General features: G+C 49.5%; 2 protein-coding genes and 1 long non-coding RNA gene across 11 annotated transcripts in view; 2 read left to right on the top strand and 1 right to left on the bottom strand.

The window, feature by feature from the left end:
• zfyve19 (zinc finger, FYVE domain containing 19) overlaps positions 1-12,436 on the bottom strand; it is a 78,757-nt gene extending 66,321 nt beyond the window's left edge. For 2 of the 4 annotated variants that reach the window (XM_086003721.1, XM_086003720.1), the window contains exons 1-2: positions 12,189-12,436; positions 4,406-4,527 (exon numbers count right to left, since the gene is read on the bottom strand). In XM_086003721.1, coding sequence (XP_085859847.1) covers positions 4,406-4,527; positions 12,189-12,242 — 176 coding nt within the window. In that variant the 5' untranslated portion in view covers positions 12,243-12,436. Of the gene's footprint in view, positions 1-4,405; positions 4,528-12,074; positions 12,163-12,188 lie in introns of those variants that run through there. The other 2 variants (XM_086003719.1, XM_086003722.1) reach the window with 2 other exon arrangements.
• On the top strand, positions 4,859-10,847 carry LOC147109638 (uncharacterized). Its single transcript, XR_015080331.1, has 2 exons — positions 4,859-5,392; positions 10,282-10,847. It is a non-coding gene; the product is annotated as an uncharacterized LOC147109638 (long non-coding RNA).
• Positions 12,437-12,726: 290 nt separating the features above from the next.
• dnajc17 (DnaJ (Hsp40) homolog, subfamily C, member 17) overlaps positions 12,727-17,429 on the top strand; it is a 196,988-nt gene continuing 192,285 nt past the window's right edge. For 2 of the 6 annotated variants that reach the window (XM_086003726.1, XM_086003728.1), the window contains exon 1: positions 12,727-12,945. In XM_086003726.1, the coding sequence (XP_085859852.1) occupies positions 12,871-12,945 (75 nt within the window). In that variant the 5' untranslated portion in view covers positions 12,727-12,870. The remainder of the gene's footprint in view (positions 12,946-17,429) is intronic. The other 4 variants (XM_086003727.1, XM_086003723.1, XR_015080329.1 and 1 more) reach the window with 4 other exon arrangements.

The following is a 17,429-nucleotide window of genomic DNA, read 5'->3' as shown; positions in this document are numbered from 1 at the left end:
AGGCCCGCCCACACACGCACCGATTGGCCCGGCCGCACGCGGCAGCAAGCCGCCGTACGATTGGTCGACCTCGATGTCACTCTGTCGCTAATGAGCAGATAATGAGATGCTAATGAGCGGAACGTTGAAGGTTTTTGGGATACCGCGGGGCGCGATTTTAGCCCGGCCGAAACGTAAATACGCTTAAAACCGTCTCGGAAGCGTAAGCTTTCTTTGGAGGTAACGCGCACGTAGGTACGCCCTGTAACTTTCGAGCGCATAGCCCAACAGACGCACACGCGATGACAGACAGAATGACAGACAGAATGACAGACAGAATGACAGACAGAAGTACCGATTTATATATATATGCTAGCTGAAGTGCCCGGCGGTGCCGAGGCTTTTTCGAGGGCATGTTGTTGTTGGAAGAGAGAGAGAGAGCGCGACTGGGGGGGGGGGGAGGGAGTGGGGGGGGGAAGGGGAGGGGGGGGAAGGGGAGGGGGGGGAAGGGGAGGGGGGGGAAGGGGAGGGGGGGGGGAAGGGAGGGGGGGGAAGGGAGGGGGGGGAAGGGAGGGGGGGAAGGGAGGGGGGGAAGGGAGGGGGGGAAGGGAGGGGGGGAAGGGAGGGGGGGGAAGGGGAGGGGGGGGAAGGGGAGGGGGGGGGAAGGGGAGGGGGGGGAAGGGGAGGGGGGGGAAGGGAGGGGGGGAAGGGAGGGGGGGAAGGGAGGGGGGGAAGGGAGGGGGGGAAGGGAGGGGGGGAAGGGAGGGGGGGAAGGGAGGGGGGGGAAGGGAGGGGGGGGAAGGGAGGGGGGGGGAAGGGAGGGGGGGGAAGGGAGGGGGGGAAGGGAGGGGGGGGAAGGGAGGGGGGGGAAGGGAGGGGGGGGAAGGGAGGGGGAAGGGGGGGGGAAGGGAGGGGGGGAAGGGAGGGGGGGAAGGGAGGGGGGGAAGGGAGGGGGGGGAAGGGAGGGGGGGGAAGGGAGGGGGGGGAAGGGAGGGGGGGGAAGGGAGGGGGGGAAAGGGAGGGGGGAAAGGGAGGGGGGAAAGGGAGGGGGGAAAGGGAGGGGGGAAAGGGAGGGGGGAAAGGGAGGGGGGAAAGGGAGGGGGGGAAGGGAGGGGGGGAAGGGAGGGGGGGAAGGGAGGGGGGGAAGGGAGGGGGGGGAAGGGAGGGGGGGAAGGGAGGGGGGGGAAGGGAGGGGGGGGAAGGGAGGGGGGGGAAAGGCGGAGGGGGAAAAAGGGGGGGAAAGGGAGGGCGGGCCCCCCCCCCCCCCCCGAGGTGAAGACCGCCGATTGCGGCTGTGCAAGACGGCCGGGGGGGGCGGTTGCCAGGGTGACGCTTGACGCTTAGCAAGCCCCGCCCACCGGCCGAGCCAGAGAGAGACGCCGCGTCTCAGCTCCTGCTGCGCGCGCACCCTAGCGGCGCTGGGCTGAGGCTCGGCCCTCCAGCCTTCGAGTGGGGCCGGGAGGTGCCTAGCTCGGGCGTGGGTGCGGAGGAGACGCCGAGGCTTCCAGGCCTACCTGGAAAAACGGGGAAAGGTAGGAAAATTAATGAGATTAGATAAGTTAATTACTTTCTAAATCATTTTTTTTTAAAAACAATATGTGTTTTAAAAGCAACGTTTTTTTTTTAAAGACGCAGAAAGCGGGAAAAAGGAAAAGTTTTGGAATCAAGATGGCGGCGACTCACCTCGGTTCAGAACAATAAGGCCCGCCCACACACGCACCGATTGGCCCGGCCGCACGCGGCAGCAAGCCGCCGTACGATTGGTCGACCTCGATGTCACTCTGTCGCTAATGAGCGGATAATGAGATGCTAATGAGCGGAACGTTGAAGGTTTTTGGGATACCGCGGGCGCGATTTTAGCCCGGCCGAAACGTAAATACGCTTAAAACCGTCTCGGAAGCGTAAGCTTTCTTTGGAGGTAACGCGCACGTAGGTACGCCCTGTAACTTTCGAGCGCATAGCCCAACAGACGCACACGCGATGACAGACAGAATGACAGACAGAAGTACCGATTTATATATATATACTAGCTGAAGTGCCCGGCGGTGCCGAGGCTTTTTCGAGGGCATGTTGTTGTTGGAAGAGAGAGAGAGAGAGGGAGTGGGGGGGGGGGAAGGGGAGGGGGGGGAAGGGGAGCGGGGGGGGAAAGGGAGGGAGGGGGGGGAAGGGAGTGGGGGGGGAAGGGAGTGGGGGGGGAAGGGAGTGGGGGGGGAAGGGAGTGGGGGGGGGAAGGGAGTGGGGGGGGGAAGGGAGTGGGGGGGGAAGGGAGTGGGGGGGGGAAGGGAGTGGGGGGGAAGGGAGTGGGGGGGAAGGGAGTGGGGGGGAAGGGAGTGGGGGGGAAGGGAGTGGGGGGGAAGGGGAGTGGGGGGGAAGGGGAGTGGGGGGGAAGGGGAGTGGGGGGGAAGGGGAGTGGGGGGGAAGGGGAGTGGGAAGGGGAGTGGGAAGGGGAGTGGGGGGGAAGGGGGGGGGAAGGGGAGGGGGGGAAGGGGAGGGGGGGAAGGGGAGGGGGGGAAGGGGAGGGGGGGAAGGGGAGGGGGGGAAGGGGAGGGGGGGAAGGGGAGGGGGGGAAGGGGAGGGGTGGGGAAGGGAGGGGGGGAAGGGAGGGGGGGAAGGGAGGGGGGGGAAGGGAGGGGGGGGAAGGGAGGAGGGGGGAAAAGGGGGGGAAAGGGAGGGCGGGGCCCCCCCCCCCCGAGGGTCGCGGCCCCCCCCCCCCCGAGGTGAAGACCGCCGATTGCGGCTGTGCAAGACGGCCGGGGGGGCGGTTGCCAGGGTGACGCTTGACGCTCAGCAAGCCCCGCCCACCGGCCGAGCCAGAGAGAGACGCCGCGCCTCAGCTCCTGCTGCGCGCGCACCCTAGCGGCGCTGGGCTGAGGCTCGGCCCTCCAGCCTTCGAGTGGGGCCGGGAGGTGCCTAGCTCGGGCGTGGGTGCGGAGGAGACGCCGAGGCTTCCAGGCCTACCTGGAAAAACGGGGAAAGGTAGGAAAATTAATGAGATTAGATAAGTTAATTACTTTCTAAATCATTTTTTTTTAAAAACAATATGTGTTTTGAAAGCAACGTTTTTTTTTAAAGACGCAGAAAGCGGGAAAAAGAAAGGAAAAGTTTGGAATCAAGATGGCGGCGACTCACCTTGGTTCAGAACGATAAGGCCCGCCCACACACGCACCGATTGGCCCGGCCGCACGCGGCAGCAAGCCGCCGTACGATTGGTCGACCTCGAGGTCACTCTGTCGCTAATGAGCGGATGAGATGCTAATGAGCAGAACGTTGAAGGTTTTTGGGATACCGCGGGAGCGATTTTAGCCCGGCCGAAACGTAAATACGCTTAAAACCGTCTCGGAAGCGTAAGCTTTCTTTGGAGGTAACGCGCGCGTAGGTACGCCCTGTAACTTTCGAGCGCATAGCCCGACAGACGCACAGGCGATGACAGACAGAATGACAGACAGAATGACAGACAGAATGACAGACAGAATGACAGACAGAATGACAGACAGAATGACAGACAGAATGACAGACAGAATGACAGACAGAATGACAGACAGAATGACAGACAGAATGACAGACAGAATGACCGATTTATAGATAGATAGATAGTTAGATAGATAGAAGATAGATGCTTGTCCAAGTGGCTGTTAGTTTTCTCCCGGATTATTGTGCACTAATTCTGTAAACCCAGTGATCTGAGACCTACCAGGCTGATCGGCTATCAGCAGAATGCTATTAAAAAAGGAAAGAAAGACTTGCATTTCTACAGCGCCTTTCACAACCTCAAGATATCCCATTTGTACTGTGGGCAGATTCAGCAGATATGGACAACTATGGAAGTTGATCCAAAGCACAAACAAGACAAATATAGCAAATGGACAAAGTGCAAATTACACGCAAGCACAGATACTGCAGAATCGCACTAGACTTTGACAATCTAACCATTCCCTCTCCTAGTGTTATGGGAAGGTCCGTACAGATGGGCTGCGAGATCAGCCCACCTGTAGCCAAACCCTACCCGAGTGCTACCAGCAGTAGCTGTTTACCTTTGCCGTTCACCAACACTCAAGCAGTCAAAGGCATCTGGGGAAAGCCTTGCCAACAGGAGATTTGTGCCATGTGACATGCAAATTAGTTTGCTTAATCTTGCATCTAATGGCATTGGAGGAAGCCTTATAAAATAAACGAGCTATTAAGCAGGAAGTGAATTGATTGTCAAAGGTTCCCAAGTGCAGTACAGTGATACAGTTACATCATTTATTTCGCAGTTGTCTCTCATTGTGTCCCTCTCCTCCGATGTGACACCATGAAGTTCTGCTCCATGACACCATAAACGAGAGGTCAGTTCACTAACTTCCTCGACTGTGCTGCTTTCATGTTGTCATGGCTATATGCGATTACTGTTAGTAGATGTATGTGACGCTCATTAACTCTCGAGTACCTTGTGAGGGTTCCATGGCACTGTCTGCAGACTTTCTGCTGCGTATTTCCACAGCGAGGGACCAAGGTGCTGTAACTGAGACAAGATGAACAATACGCACGGCCGCAGTTCTTGCACCCAAGCTGCCAAAATTTTAAAAAATGTTAGATGAACATATCAATTAATCCACAACAAAATACACACAAGTGTTTTCACTGGACTCAACTCACACCCTGCAGGTTTTACCCATTGAAAAACGAAGAAGAACACAGAGTTCCACAGTGCATGACTGATAAGAGCAGGACGCAACAGATGAGGTAAATCAGAAAACAGTGGTTAGGCGATGCCAGGCATGGGGTATAAAATCCTTAAGATTATTAGAACACGGGAAAACTGAGGTGGTTAAGGAGTTCCACAGTGCTGAGAAAGAACAAATTAGAGAGGCGCCTTCCTCGATTGCCTAGAGGTAAAAATCACAGTCCCACTTTGTGCTGACTTAATTGATCTCAGCTGGGAGAATTCCCTTCACCCCATCATTAGTGGCTGTGGCTTCAGCTGTCCAAGCCCAGGCTCTGGAGTTCCCTCCCTAAACCTCTCCTCCTTTACGACCCACCTCTTTGACCAAACAGTTAGCCTCCTCTCCGGTTCGGTGTTGACTTGTGTCTGATTACGCTTATTTGAAGCGCCTTGGGACATTTTTCTATGTTAAAGGCGCTGTAGAAATGCAAGTTGCTGTTGCATGCAGCTGGATGAGGTACTACAATTGGCAGTGGCCAATCGGGCCAGGGAAGGTAATATTGACCGTTTCCTCTCCTGACTGCAGTCCCGTCTGAAAGTTCACGTGTGGGTGTTGGGGGAGCACAGGATCGTGCTTGGATGTGACGGGCTCAACAACCAAATAGCCAGCACTCAGACTGACATGAACAACGGTCACTTGGGCAGAAGCATCCATAAAACCAAAATCACAGCGATGAAGTTGCTACCGTCCGGAGAGGAGAAAACTAGAATGTAAGCAAGTGAGATTTTAAGTGAAATTTTAAGAACAGGTAAAGATTGCATTGCATTATATACCGGCATGCCTAAGATAGAGGCTATTAGATTCTAAATTCAAATATCCTGTAAACCACTGAACTTTTGAATTGAAGCAGACCCTTACATCACCTGCATTTTAATTACCCTTTTTGGTGTTAATAATTCTTTGACAAACATACACAGGCCTTGGGATAGCTAGGTACCATCAGGAGTCGGTGGCAGTGCATTGGAGGCAGTTCAGAGAAGGTTCACGAGGTTGATTCCGGAGATGAAGGGGTTTGTCTTATGAAGGCAGGTTGAGCCTATACTCATTGGAGTTTAGAAGAATGAGAGGGGATCTTATTGAAACATAAAGGAAAGGGAGGTGGGGTAGCATTACTGGTTAAAGAAGGGATTAATACAATTGTAATGAAGGATATTAGCTCTGATGATGTGGAATCTGTATGGGTAGAATTGAGAAATACTAAGGGGAAAAAAAAATTAGTGGGAGTGGTATATAGACCTCCCAACAGTAAAGCGGAGGTTGGGGATGGCATGAAAAGGGAAATTAAAGAAGCGTGCAATAAGGGCACAGCAGTCATCATGGGTGACTTTAATCTACATATAGATTGGGCCAACCAAATTAGTAACAATACTGTGGAGGAGGAATTCCTGGAGTGTTTACGGGATGGTTTCCTGGACCAATATGTCGAGAAAGCAACCAGAGATCAGGCCATCTTAGACTGGGTATTATGTAACGAGAAAGGATTAATTAGCAATCTTGTTGTACGAGGCCCCTTGGGTCAGAGCGATCATAATATGATCGAATTCTTCATTAAGATGGAGAATGAAGTAGTTGACTCAGAGACTAGGGTCCTCAATTTAAATAAAGGAAACTACGATGGTCTGAGGAGCGAGTTGGGTAGGATTGATTGGGGAATGGCACTCAAAGGGTTGACGGTGGATAGGCAATGGCAAACATTCAAAGACCGAATGGATGAGCTACAGAATTTGTTCATCCCAGTTTGGCATAAAAATAAAACAAAAAAGGTGACTCAACCGTGGCTAACAAGGGAAATTAGGGATAGCATAAGATCCAAGGAGACGACATATAAATTGGCCAGAAAAAGCAATAATCCTGAGGATTGGGAGCAGTTTAGGATTCAACAAAGCAGGACAAAGGGATTAATTAAGAAAAGGAAAATAGAATATGAGTGTAAGCTAGCAAGGAACATAAAAACTGACTGTAAAAGCTTTTATAGATATATGAAGAGAAAAAGATTGGTGAAGTCAAGCGTAGGTCCCTTGCAGTCAGAATCAGGGGAATTTATAATGGGAAACAAAGAAATGGCAGACCAACTAAATTCATACTTTGGTTCTGTCTTCACAAAGGAGGACACAAATAACCTCCCAGAGATGCCGGGGAACATAGGGCCTGATGAAAGGGTGGAACCGGAAGAAATCAGTATTTGTAGGGAAATGGTGTTAGGAAAATTGATGGGACTGAAGGCCGATAAATCCCCAGGGCCTGATAATCTACATCCCAGGGTACTTAAGGAAGTGGCCCTAGAAACAGTAGATGCATTGCTGGTCATCTTCCGGAACTCGATAGACTCTGGAGCAGTACCCATGGATTGGAGGGTAGCTAATGTTACCCCACTATTCAAAAAAGTTGGTAGAGAAAAAGCGGGGAATTATAGACCGGTAAGCCTGACATCAGTAGTGGGGAAAATGCTAGAATCTATTATAAAAGATGTAATAGCAGAGCACTTGGTAAGCAGTGACAGGATCGGACAAAGTCAACATGGATTTACAAAAGGTAAATCATGCTTGACTAATCTACTGGAATTTTTTGAGGATGTAACTGGTAAAATAGATAAGGGAGAACCAGTGGATGTGGTGTATTTGGACTTTCAGAAGGCTTTCGATAAGGTCCCACATAAGAGATTAGCGTGCAAAATTAAGGCACATGGGATTGGGGGCAAGGTATTGACTTGGATAGAGAACTGGTTGCAGATAGAAAGCAAAGAGTTGGAATAAACGGGTCGTTTTCTGAGTGGCAGGTAGTGACTAGTGGGGTACCGCAAGGATCGGTCCTAGGACCCCAGCTGTTCAGAATATATATTAATGATCTGGACGAGGGAATTGGATGTAATATCTCCAAATTTGCAGACGACACAAAGCTGGGTGGGAGGGTAAGCTGTGAGGAGGATGTCGAGAAACTCCAGTACGATTTGGACAGATTGGGTGATTGGGCAGAAACATGGGAAATGCACTATAATGTGGATAAATGTGAGGTTATCCACCTTGGTGGCAAAAACAGGAAGGCAGATTATTATTTGAATGGCAATAGATTGGGAGAAGGGGAAGTGCAAAGAGACCTGGGTGTTCTTGTGCACCAGTTGCTGAAGGTAAGCATGCAGGTGCAGCAGGTGGTTAAGAAGGCAAATGGTATGTTGGCCTTCGTAGCAAGAGGGTTCGAGTACAGGAACAAGGATGTCTTGCTACAGCTGTACAGGGCCTTGGTGAGACCGCACCTTGACTATTGTGTGCAGTTTTAGTCGCCTTACCTGAGGAAGGACGTTCTTGCCATGGAAGGAGTACAGCGAAGATTCACCAGGCTGATACCTGGGATGGCAGGAATGGCGTATGAGGAGAGATTGTGTCGATTGGGCTTATACTCACTGGAGTTTAGAAGATTTGAGAGGGGATCTCATCGAAACCTATAAAATTCTGTCAGGCCTGGACAGACTAGATGCAGGAAGGATGTTTATGATGGCCGGGGAGTCCAGAACCAGGGGTCATAGTCTAAAGATAAGGGGTAAGCCATTTAGGACTGAAATGAGGAGGAATTTCTTCACCCAGAGAGTGGTGAACCTGTGGAATTCTCTACCACAGAGGGCGGTGGAGGCCAGTTCATTAAATATATTCAAAAAGGAGTTGGATATATTTCTTAAGGCTAAAGGGATCAAGGGATATGGGGAGAAGGCAGGGACAGGGTACTGAATTTGGATGATCAGCCATGATCTCATTGAATGACGGAGCAGGCTCGAAGGGCCGAATGGCCTACTCCTGCTCCTATCTTCTATGTTTCTATTCTGAAGGGGCTTGACAGGGTAGATGCAGAGAGGATGTTTCCCCTCGTGGGGGGATCTAGAACTAGGGGGCATAATTTCAGAATAAGGGGGCACCCTTTTAAATCGGAAATGAGGAGGAATTTCTTCTCTCAGGGGGGTCGTGAATCTTTGGAATTCTCTGCCCCAAAGAGCTGTGGAGACTGGGTCATTGAAAATATTTAAGGTGGAGATAGACAGATTTTTTGAACGATAAGAGAGTCAAGGGTTCTGGGGAGCGGCAGGGAAGTGGAGTTGAGGCCAAGATCAGATCAGCCATGATCTTCTTGAATGGCAGAGCAGGCTCGAGGGGCCAAATGACCTACTCCTGCTCCTACGCCCATGTAAAGTGACATTCCCTTCACAGGAAAAAATTATTTGTGTCTATACATGTGGGGAAGATTAAAGCTAGAGGCCATCAATATAAGATAGTCACCAAGAAATCAAATAGGGAATTCAGGAGAAATCAAATAGGGAATTCAGAAGAAACTTCTTTACCCAGAGTGTGGTGAGAATGTGGAACTCACTACCACAGGGATTGGTTGAAGTGAATAGTATAGATGCATTTAAGGGGAAGTTGGATAAGTATGAGGGAGAAGGGGGATAGAGGGTTATGCTGATAAGAGTTAGATGAGGAAGGATGGGAGAAGGCTCGAGCGCAGCATAAACGCTAGCATGGACTGGTTGGGCCAAATGGCACGTTTCTGTGCTGTTTATTCTATGTAATCCTATGTAACATAGATATTACCTTGTCTAATTCATTAAAAACCACATGGTTTAGCTATTAGTTTGAGTTTTATAGTTCCAATTAGTTAGAAGCAGTGTTTAATTGTGGGAAAGAGGATGCATTACAGAACTGTTCGCTGCAAAACAAATTTACAAGGCCACGTCCGTACTAGTTGATAAGAGAACAGTGAGAGGGTTCACTCCTTCAATGAGATTGAAGGCCTTTGTCAGCTTATAATTTAGCCTGTATAAGACTGTTTTCTATAGTTTCCTTTCGTATAATGATGTGGCAGGCAGATGTGTCATCGGCTGTAGTTTCAGACCTTTAAATAGAGGTGCAGTTAGCAGCCTAGTTGAGTGATCGTCCCCAGGACAAGAAAGCTGACAGCTACAGTTATGGTGGAAGATCTTCTGGTGCCTCCCAGGTTTAGTAACGGTCTTCACCATCTACTGCATAGGAGCAATTCCCCTTCCCTCCACCTGTTGGTCCAACTCAGTATTCCCTAACTGTTCCAGGGTGTTGCATGGAGCAGTCCCGTGCAATAAGATTTTAAACAAGTTCACGGACTCCCAGGCCACTTGCTATTTTTGCGGCCTAGAGGAGTCCGTGTTTCACATCTATATTGAGTGTGAGAGGTTGCAGCCCCTGTTCCATTTTCTGAAGGGGCTGCTCCTCGATTTTTGGCTGCACTTCAGTTCCACGCTCCTGATCTATGGCCACCCAGTGCGGAGGGGAGGGGGCGGATCGGAGGACCTCCTCGTAGGACTGCTCCTGGGCCTGGCCAAAGTGGCCATTAATAGGTCCAGGCAGCGGGCGGTCAAGGGGGTCATTCGGCCCGATTGCCTGCCTCTCTTCCGCGGCTGTGTTCGCGCCCGGGTGGCCCTGGAGATGGAGCACGCGGTGTCCGCCGACATGCTCGAGGCCTTTCGAGACAGGTGGGCGCCGCGGGGACTGGAGTGCATCGTCACCCCGGCCGGGGCGATTATAATTTAAATTGATAAGTTTTAATATTAATCTACGGGTTTTTAAGCTTTTTTTTTTTACAGTCCACTTGTTCGGTCGGGAGAGCGGGAGGCTCCGCTCGGCGATGCAGAGTGCCCTGCAGATGAAGAAGAGTGTCAACCAGAGTCTGCCAGATCTGCACAACCCTCCACTGGGAGCACCGACCCTCATTTGTGTGAATTCCTGGAGACCTGCTGTCTGGGTGAACAAGTGAAGACGACCAAGAAGCTTGTAGAGACTGTGACCCCTGCCTTGTAGGCATGAGGGCTTGTGACTTTGTACAAAGAGCTGAGACTTGAGCTCTGTAATTGTGATTTACTGTAAAATGTTCAATTTTAAAATAAAAAAAGTGGAGTGGGCATAGTCCACATAGTGACTATTTTAAATCGGTACTGTCACATTTTGGGATTTTTGGCCATTTTTCCACAGAAAGGATTTGTGGGGAAAAAAAAAGCAAAAGGTTTTCACACAAGTTTTTAAGAAAGGCCCTGAAGACAAAAGGTAGTTAATATGTGCATAAGTTAGGCTTTGAAGCCCTTTCCCCAAAGAATCTTCTCTAGTCTTATATCCCATCTCAATTTGGGCCTTTTTCTGCATCCTCCCCTGCCTTTGCCCCACTCTTGGTGGCAGAGCCTTGAGCTCCTGGAGCCCCAACCTCTTCTCCCTTTAAAAAAAACCTTTCCAAAACCAATCTTTTCAACCTACTATTTATATAGTGCTTTTAACATAGTAAAACATCCCAAGGCGCTTCACAGGAGTATTATAAGACAAAAAATTTGACACTGAGCCACATAAGGAGAAATTAGGGCAGGTGACCAAAAGCATAGTCAAAGAGGTAGATTTTAAGGGGGGGGGGCACAGGGGTGGTGGTGGTTGTGGGGCTGAAGGAGATTACAGAGATAGGGAGGGGCGAGGCCATGGAGGGATTTGAAAACAAGGATGAGAATTTTGAAATCGAGGCATTGCTTAACCGGGAGCCAATGTAGGTCAGCGAGCAAAGGGGTGATAGGTGAATGGGACTTGGTGCGAGTTAGGACACGGGCAGCCGAGTTTTGGATCACCTCAAGTTTACATAGTGTAGAATGTGGGAGGCCAGCCAGGAGGATGTTGGAATAGTCAAGTCTTAAGCGGTAACAAAGGCATAGATGAGACTTGCAGCAGTGGGTGAGCTGAAGCAAGGGTGGAGACGGAGACGGGCGATGTTACGGAGGTGGAAATAGGCGGTCTCAGTTATGCTGTGTGTATGTGGTCGGAAGCTCATTTCAGGGTTAAATATGACGCCATGGTTGCGAATAGTGTGGTTCAACCTCAAACAGATGTTAGGGAGAGGGATGGAGTCAGTGGCTAGGGAACGGAGTTTGTGGCGGGGACCAAAAACAATGGTTTCGGTCTTCCCAATATTTAATTGAAGAAAATTTCTGCTCATCCAGAACTGGATGTAAGGCAAGTAGTCTGACAATTTAGAGACTGTGGAGGGGGTCGAGAGAAGTGGTAGGTGAAGTAGAGCTGGGTGTGTTAAGCATACACGTGGAAAGAGACACTGTGTTTTCGGATGATTTTGCCAAGGGGCAACATATAGATAGATGAGAAATAGGAGGGGGCCAAGGAGCCAAGAACATCTCTCCTATACTCTCCCCTCTATAACGCACTGCGACGTTTTCCACATCAATACACGAGATAAATACATATTGTGATTGCCAAATGCCTTTTCATCAAGTCTGTGTCCTTTTAATTCTATTAACTAGAAAACATGCACTATTTGTTAACGAACACAAATGCAATGATTCCATAAATGTTTTGCGCAGGGTTTAATTGTAAGTAGATAGAGAGCACACACCCACGGGAAGATGGTCGAAGCTACTGGTGACCCTGACAGAGATTTTGTAGTAAAGCTTCACACAAACAGAAGGGGCCCGGGATTTTACTGCCTGTTGGCAAAGCATGAACTTGCCTCTTTCCTCAGCAGAGTGAATTTGGACGCGCAGCCGAAGCATCTTCCAACCATCTTCAGTCAGCGTTGCGCTACCCGTCCCAAAAATAAAATAATGCGGGGAAAAAACCAATAACACGAGTAACCTGACTACTTTGGGTCACAGTCCATCCACATTAAATGTCATCAGTTTACATTGATCAGCGAACGCCACCTCCACTCTCCGCCTCCAGGGCCACCGACCGGAAACGCACCCCCGCCATGCACGCCGGGAGATGCAGTCTTTCCGTCACGCAGCCGGCGCGCATGGGTCTTGACTGGGAGCCGTGAGGACTACAAATCCCAGCGCGCATCGCGGCCACCTGCAGCCGCTCGACGGCCGTGGAGCTGCTGGCTGGTGGACTACAATCCCAGTACGCACTTGCGCGCGGGGTGGGGGGGGCTTTGAAGCTTGCCGGGAGTTGTAGTCTTTTCTGGCGGAGTGAGCGGACAGACGGGGCCCTCACGAACTACAAACCCAGGATCCATCGCGGCTCGCTACGCATGCGTGTTTTTGCGGGTCGGGTTGGAGAGGCCGAGTGCAAATGTAGAGGCCCGAGTTCAGCTTGTCGTCAGGGTTGAAAGGGGGAGGAGGAAGAGGAAGGGGAAGGGTCATAATTCGGCACCTGGGGCTCTGTGTTACCCCGAGTCAGTCTGCGAGAAGATGGCAGCTAAAGAAATCCTGCAGTTAGATTTGTACTCGTTGCTGGAAGTCGGTGAGGAGGCCTCTGGCAAGGAGGTAAGTGCCTGTTGGTGGTTTGAAATCCCCGCCAGCTCCAGTCACCGATTCTGAAGCCGGCTCCTGTGCTGCCTGGCAGGAGGCAGCATTTACAACTAACTGGTCCCATTGTGGCACCGCAGGACATAGTCTGTCTCCTAAACGATCAGAATGAAACTCCCATTTAATTTAAAACGTGTGTATATTATTGGTTGCTGTGCCATTTGTTCTGTTTTTGTAGTGTTAACCTGCTCCCAGAAGGAACTTGTACAGATATTTTGCTCTGATGATATTGGGCTTGTGCATTTTCACTGACCCTACCACCCCCCCCCCCCCCCACCCCCCAGAAAAATACAAAAAAGATAGACCTACATTTATATAGCGCCTTTCACGACCCAAAGCGCTTTATGAGGTACTTTTTGAAGTGTAGTCACTGTTGTAATGTAGGAAACGCAGCAGCCAATTCGCACACAGCAAGCTCCCACAAATAGCAATGTGATGATGACCAGATAATCTGTTTTTGTTATGTTGTTTGAGGGATAAATGTTGGCTAGGACACTGGAAATAATTCCCCTGCTCTTCTTTGAAATAGTGCAATGGGATCTTTTACATCCACCTGAGAGAGCAGTTTAATGTCTCATCCGAAAGACGGCTCCTCCGACAGTGCTGCACTTCCTCAGTACTGCACTGGAGTGTCAGTCTAGATTTTTTGTGTGCTCAAGTCTCTGGAGTGGGAGTTGAACCCACAACTGTATGACTCAGACGAGGGTGCTACCAACTGAGCCACAGCTGACACAGCCACCTAATATGTTGCCTACAATATGTCTCTGTTTCCTTCTCAAATTAAAACCAAAATGCTGGCCATACACAGCAGTTTCCTCAGCATCTGTAAAGCGAAAAAAGAAAAGACACGTATTGCCCCTTTGTCAGGACTGAAAACTTGAAGATAATGGAACCAAACAAAATCAGAAGGGTGATGACAGCGGTAATGGGTAGAGTGCCAGAACAGGCTAGTTTCTCGTTCTGTTTTTAATGGTAACATAGTCCTCTAGTGTCAGCCGTGGCTCAGTTGGTAGCACTCTCGCCTCTGAGTCAGAAGGTTGTGGGCTCAGGTCCCGCTCCAGACACTTGAGCACAAAAATCTAGGCTGACACTGAGGGAGTGTTGTGCTGGGATGTTAAACCGAGGCTCTGTCTGCATTCTTAGGTGGATGTAAAAGATCCCAGGACACTATTTCAAAGAAGAACAGGGGAATTCTCTCTGGTGTCCTGGCCAATATTTATCCCTCAATCAACATAATAAAAACAGATTATCTGGTCATTATCACATTGCTGTTTGTGGGAGCTTGCTGTGTGTAAATTGGCTGCTGCGTTTCCTACATTACAACAGTGACTACACTTCAAAAAGTACTTCGTTGACTGTAAAGTGCTTTGCTACGTCCTGAGGTCGTGAAGGGTGCTATAAAAAAGCAAGTCTTTTCTTTTCAGTAGTGTTGTCGCACAGTATGAATATTTTACAGATATACTTGAACAACCATTGTTTCACTTTATTGAAATCTTGTGATCAGCATTGCTATCATGATTTCAGTAAAGGAAAATGGTTGTGATTTATTTTTTTGTACTGCATCCACTCAAGCTGGGTAAACCCCATGCGGAGCAATTACAGATACTGCACTTTCAAATCAGCTGTGTCTGGAGAGACTATTTTGAGCTGCGTAATACTTGGTTGAAGTACTAGTGGTTATAGGTCTGACACTGATGGCCAGAGTAATTTGAGGAAATGAATTAAAAGGCGTCATACAGCCTTGGCTCAGTAATAGCACTCACCTTCGTGAGATTGTTGGTTCAAGTCCCACTCCAGAAACTTACGCACAATATCTACAGTGGATAGGCCAACTTTGCTTTCTGGCTCCCACGCCAGTTGACATTGTAAATGGTTTTCTCTCCTTAGATACTGCACCCCCCCCCCCCCCTCCTTTTTCAAACATGTCATCATCATCTCCCTCCTTAAACAAGCCTAGTCCTTGTGAGCCACCACCTCATCTTCAACCTCCCTTTGCTCGCAAGTTCTTGAACGGGCTGTGGCCTCAAATCCATGCTCTTTCCTGCTGCTCCATGTTTGAATCCCTTCAATCAAGATTCTGCCCTTGTCACAGTACTGAAGCAGCCCTTATCAAATTCACAAATGACATCCTATAGGAGCCCTCCTCATCCTTGACCTGTCTGCAACCTTTGACACGGTTGACCAACCCATCCTCCTTCAGTACCTCTCCCCTGTCGTCCAGCTGGGTAGGACCACAATGGTGTCTCTTCCCGCTCCTTTACCTCTGGGATCCCCCAACGATCTATCCTTGGCCGCCTCCTATTTCTCACCTACATGCTGCCCCTTGGTGACATCATCCGAAAACATCACATCAGTTTCCACATGTACGCTGACGACACCCAGCTCTACCTCACCACCACCTCTCTTGACCCCTCTACAGTCTCTAAATTGTCAAACTGCTTGTCCGACATCCAGTTCTGGATGAGCAGGAATTTCCTCCAACTAAATATTGGGAAAACCAGTGCCATTTTCTTCGATCCCTGTCACAAACTCCCTTCCCTAGCCATTGACTCCACCCCTCTCCCTGGCAACTGTCTGAGACTGAACCAGACTTGTCATATTTGACCCCGAGATGAGCTTCCGACCACATATTCCGACCACATATCCGCTCCATCAGTATGACTGCCTAATTCCGCCTCCATAACGTCGCCCGTCTCCGCCCCTGCCTCAGTTCATCTGCTGCTGAAACCCTCATTCATGCCTTTGTTACCTCTGGTCTTGACTATTCCAATGCTCTCCTGGCCGGCCTCCCATATTCCACTCTACATAAACTTGAGCTCATCCAAATCTCTGCTGCCCATACCCAAACTCGCACCAAGTCCCGTTCACCCATCACCCCTGTGCTTGCTGACCTACATTATTGCATTTTTTGAAGATGTAGCAGAGAGAATAGACAATGGTAATGCAGTAGATGTAATTTATCTGGATTTTCAAAAGGCCTTTGATAAGGTGCCCCATAATAGACTGATGAACAAGGTCAGAGAATGCGGAGTTAGCGGACAAGTAGCAGCATGGATTGTTGGCTGGCTTCAGGACAGAAAGCAGAGAGTAGGAGTAAAGGGTAGCTATTCACAGTGGCAGAAGGTGGGTAGTGGTGTTCCACAAGGATCAGTGCTGGGACCACTGCTGTTCACAATTTACATTAACGATTTAGACATGGGAATCAAAAACACAATTTGTAAATTTGCGGATGACACCAAATTGGTGGGGATAGTCAATACTGAAGAGGACTGCCACAAATTACAGGAGGAAATGAATAAACTTGCAGAATAGGCATATAATTGGCAAATGAAGTTCAACGCAGATAAATGTGAGGTATTACATTTTGGTAGGAAGAATAGGGAGGTCACTTATCACTTGGAGGGTACGGGTCTAGGTGGGGTAGAGGAACAAAGGGATCTCGGAGTACAAATACACAAATCACTAAAAGTTGCATCACAGGTTAGCAAGGCCATTAAAAAAGCAAACCAAGCATTAGGGTTTATTTCTAAAGGTATAGAATTGAAAAGTAGGGAAGTTATGCTAAACCTGTATGGAACCTTGGTTAGACCACACTTGGAGTACTGCGTACAGTCTGGTCGCCACATTATAAAAAGGATAGAAAGGTACTGGAGAGGGTGCAGAGAAGATTTACAAGGATGATACCAGAAATGCGAGGATATACACATCAGGAAACGATGAACAGGCTGGCTGGGTCTCTTCTCTTGGGGAAAAAAAGAAGGCTGAGGGGTGACCTAATAGAGGTCTTTACAATTATGAAAGGTTTTGATAGTGGATGCAGAGAGAGTGTTTCCACTTGTGGGGAAGAGCATAACTAGAGGCCATCAATATAAGATAGTCATCAAGAAATCCAATAGGAAATTCAGAAGAAACTTCTTTACCTAAACAGTGGTGAGAATGTGGAACTCGTTACCACAGGGAGTGGTTGAAGCGACTAGTGTAGATGCATTTAAGGGGAGGTTGGACAAGCATATATGAGGGAAAAGGGAAGAGGGTTATGCTGATAGATTTAGATGAGGAAAGTCTGGAGGAGGCTCGTGTGGAGCATAAACGCCAGCATGGACTGGTTGGGCGAATGGCCTGTTTCTGTGCTGTATATTCTATGTACATTGGCTCCCAGTCCAGCAACGCCTTGATTTTAAAATTCTCATCCTTGTTTTCAGATCCCTTCGTGGCCTCGCCCTTCCCTGTCTCTGTAACCTCCTACAGCCCTCCGAAATCTTTGCACTCCTCCAATTCTGGCCTCTTGCGCATTCTTGATTTTAATCGCTCCACCATTGGCGGCCATGCCTTCACCTGTCTAGGCCCTAAGCTCTGGAATTCCCTCCCTAAACCCCTTCCCCTCTCGACCTCTCCTCCTTTTAAGATGCTCCTTAAAACCTACCTCCTCTGTCCTAATATCT

The sequence above is a fragment of the Somniosus microcephalus genome, chromosome 12, assembly GCF_052327205.1.
Source record: "Somniosus microcephalus isolate GS21.2 chromosome 12, FLI_Smic_1.0, whole genome shotgun sequence".
NCBI classification, from domain to species: domain Eukaryota; kingdom Metazoa; phylum Chordata; class Chondrichthyes; order Squaliformes; family Somniosidae; genus Somniosus; species Somniosus microcephalus.
Note: the sequence above shows the minus strand (reverse complement) of the source record. Positions and strands in the feature narration are given on the sequence as shown.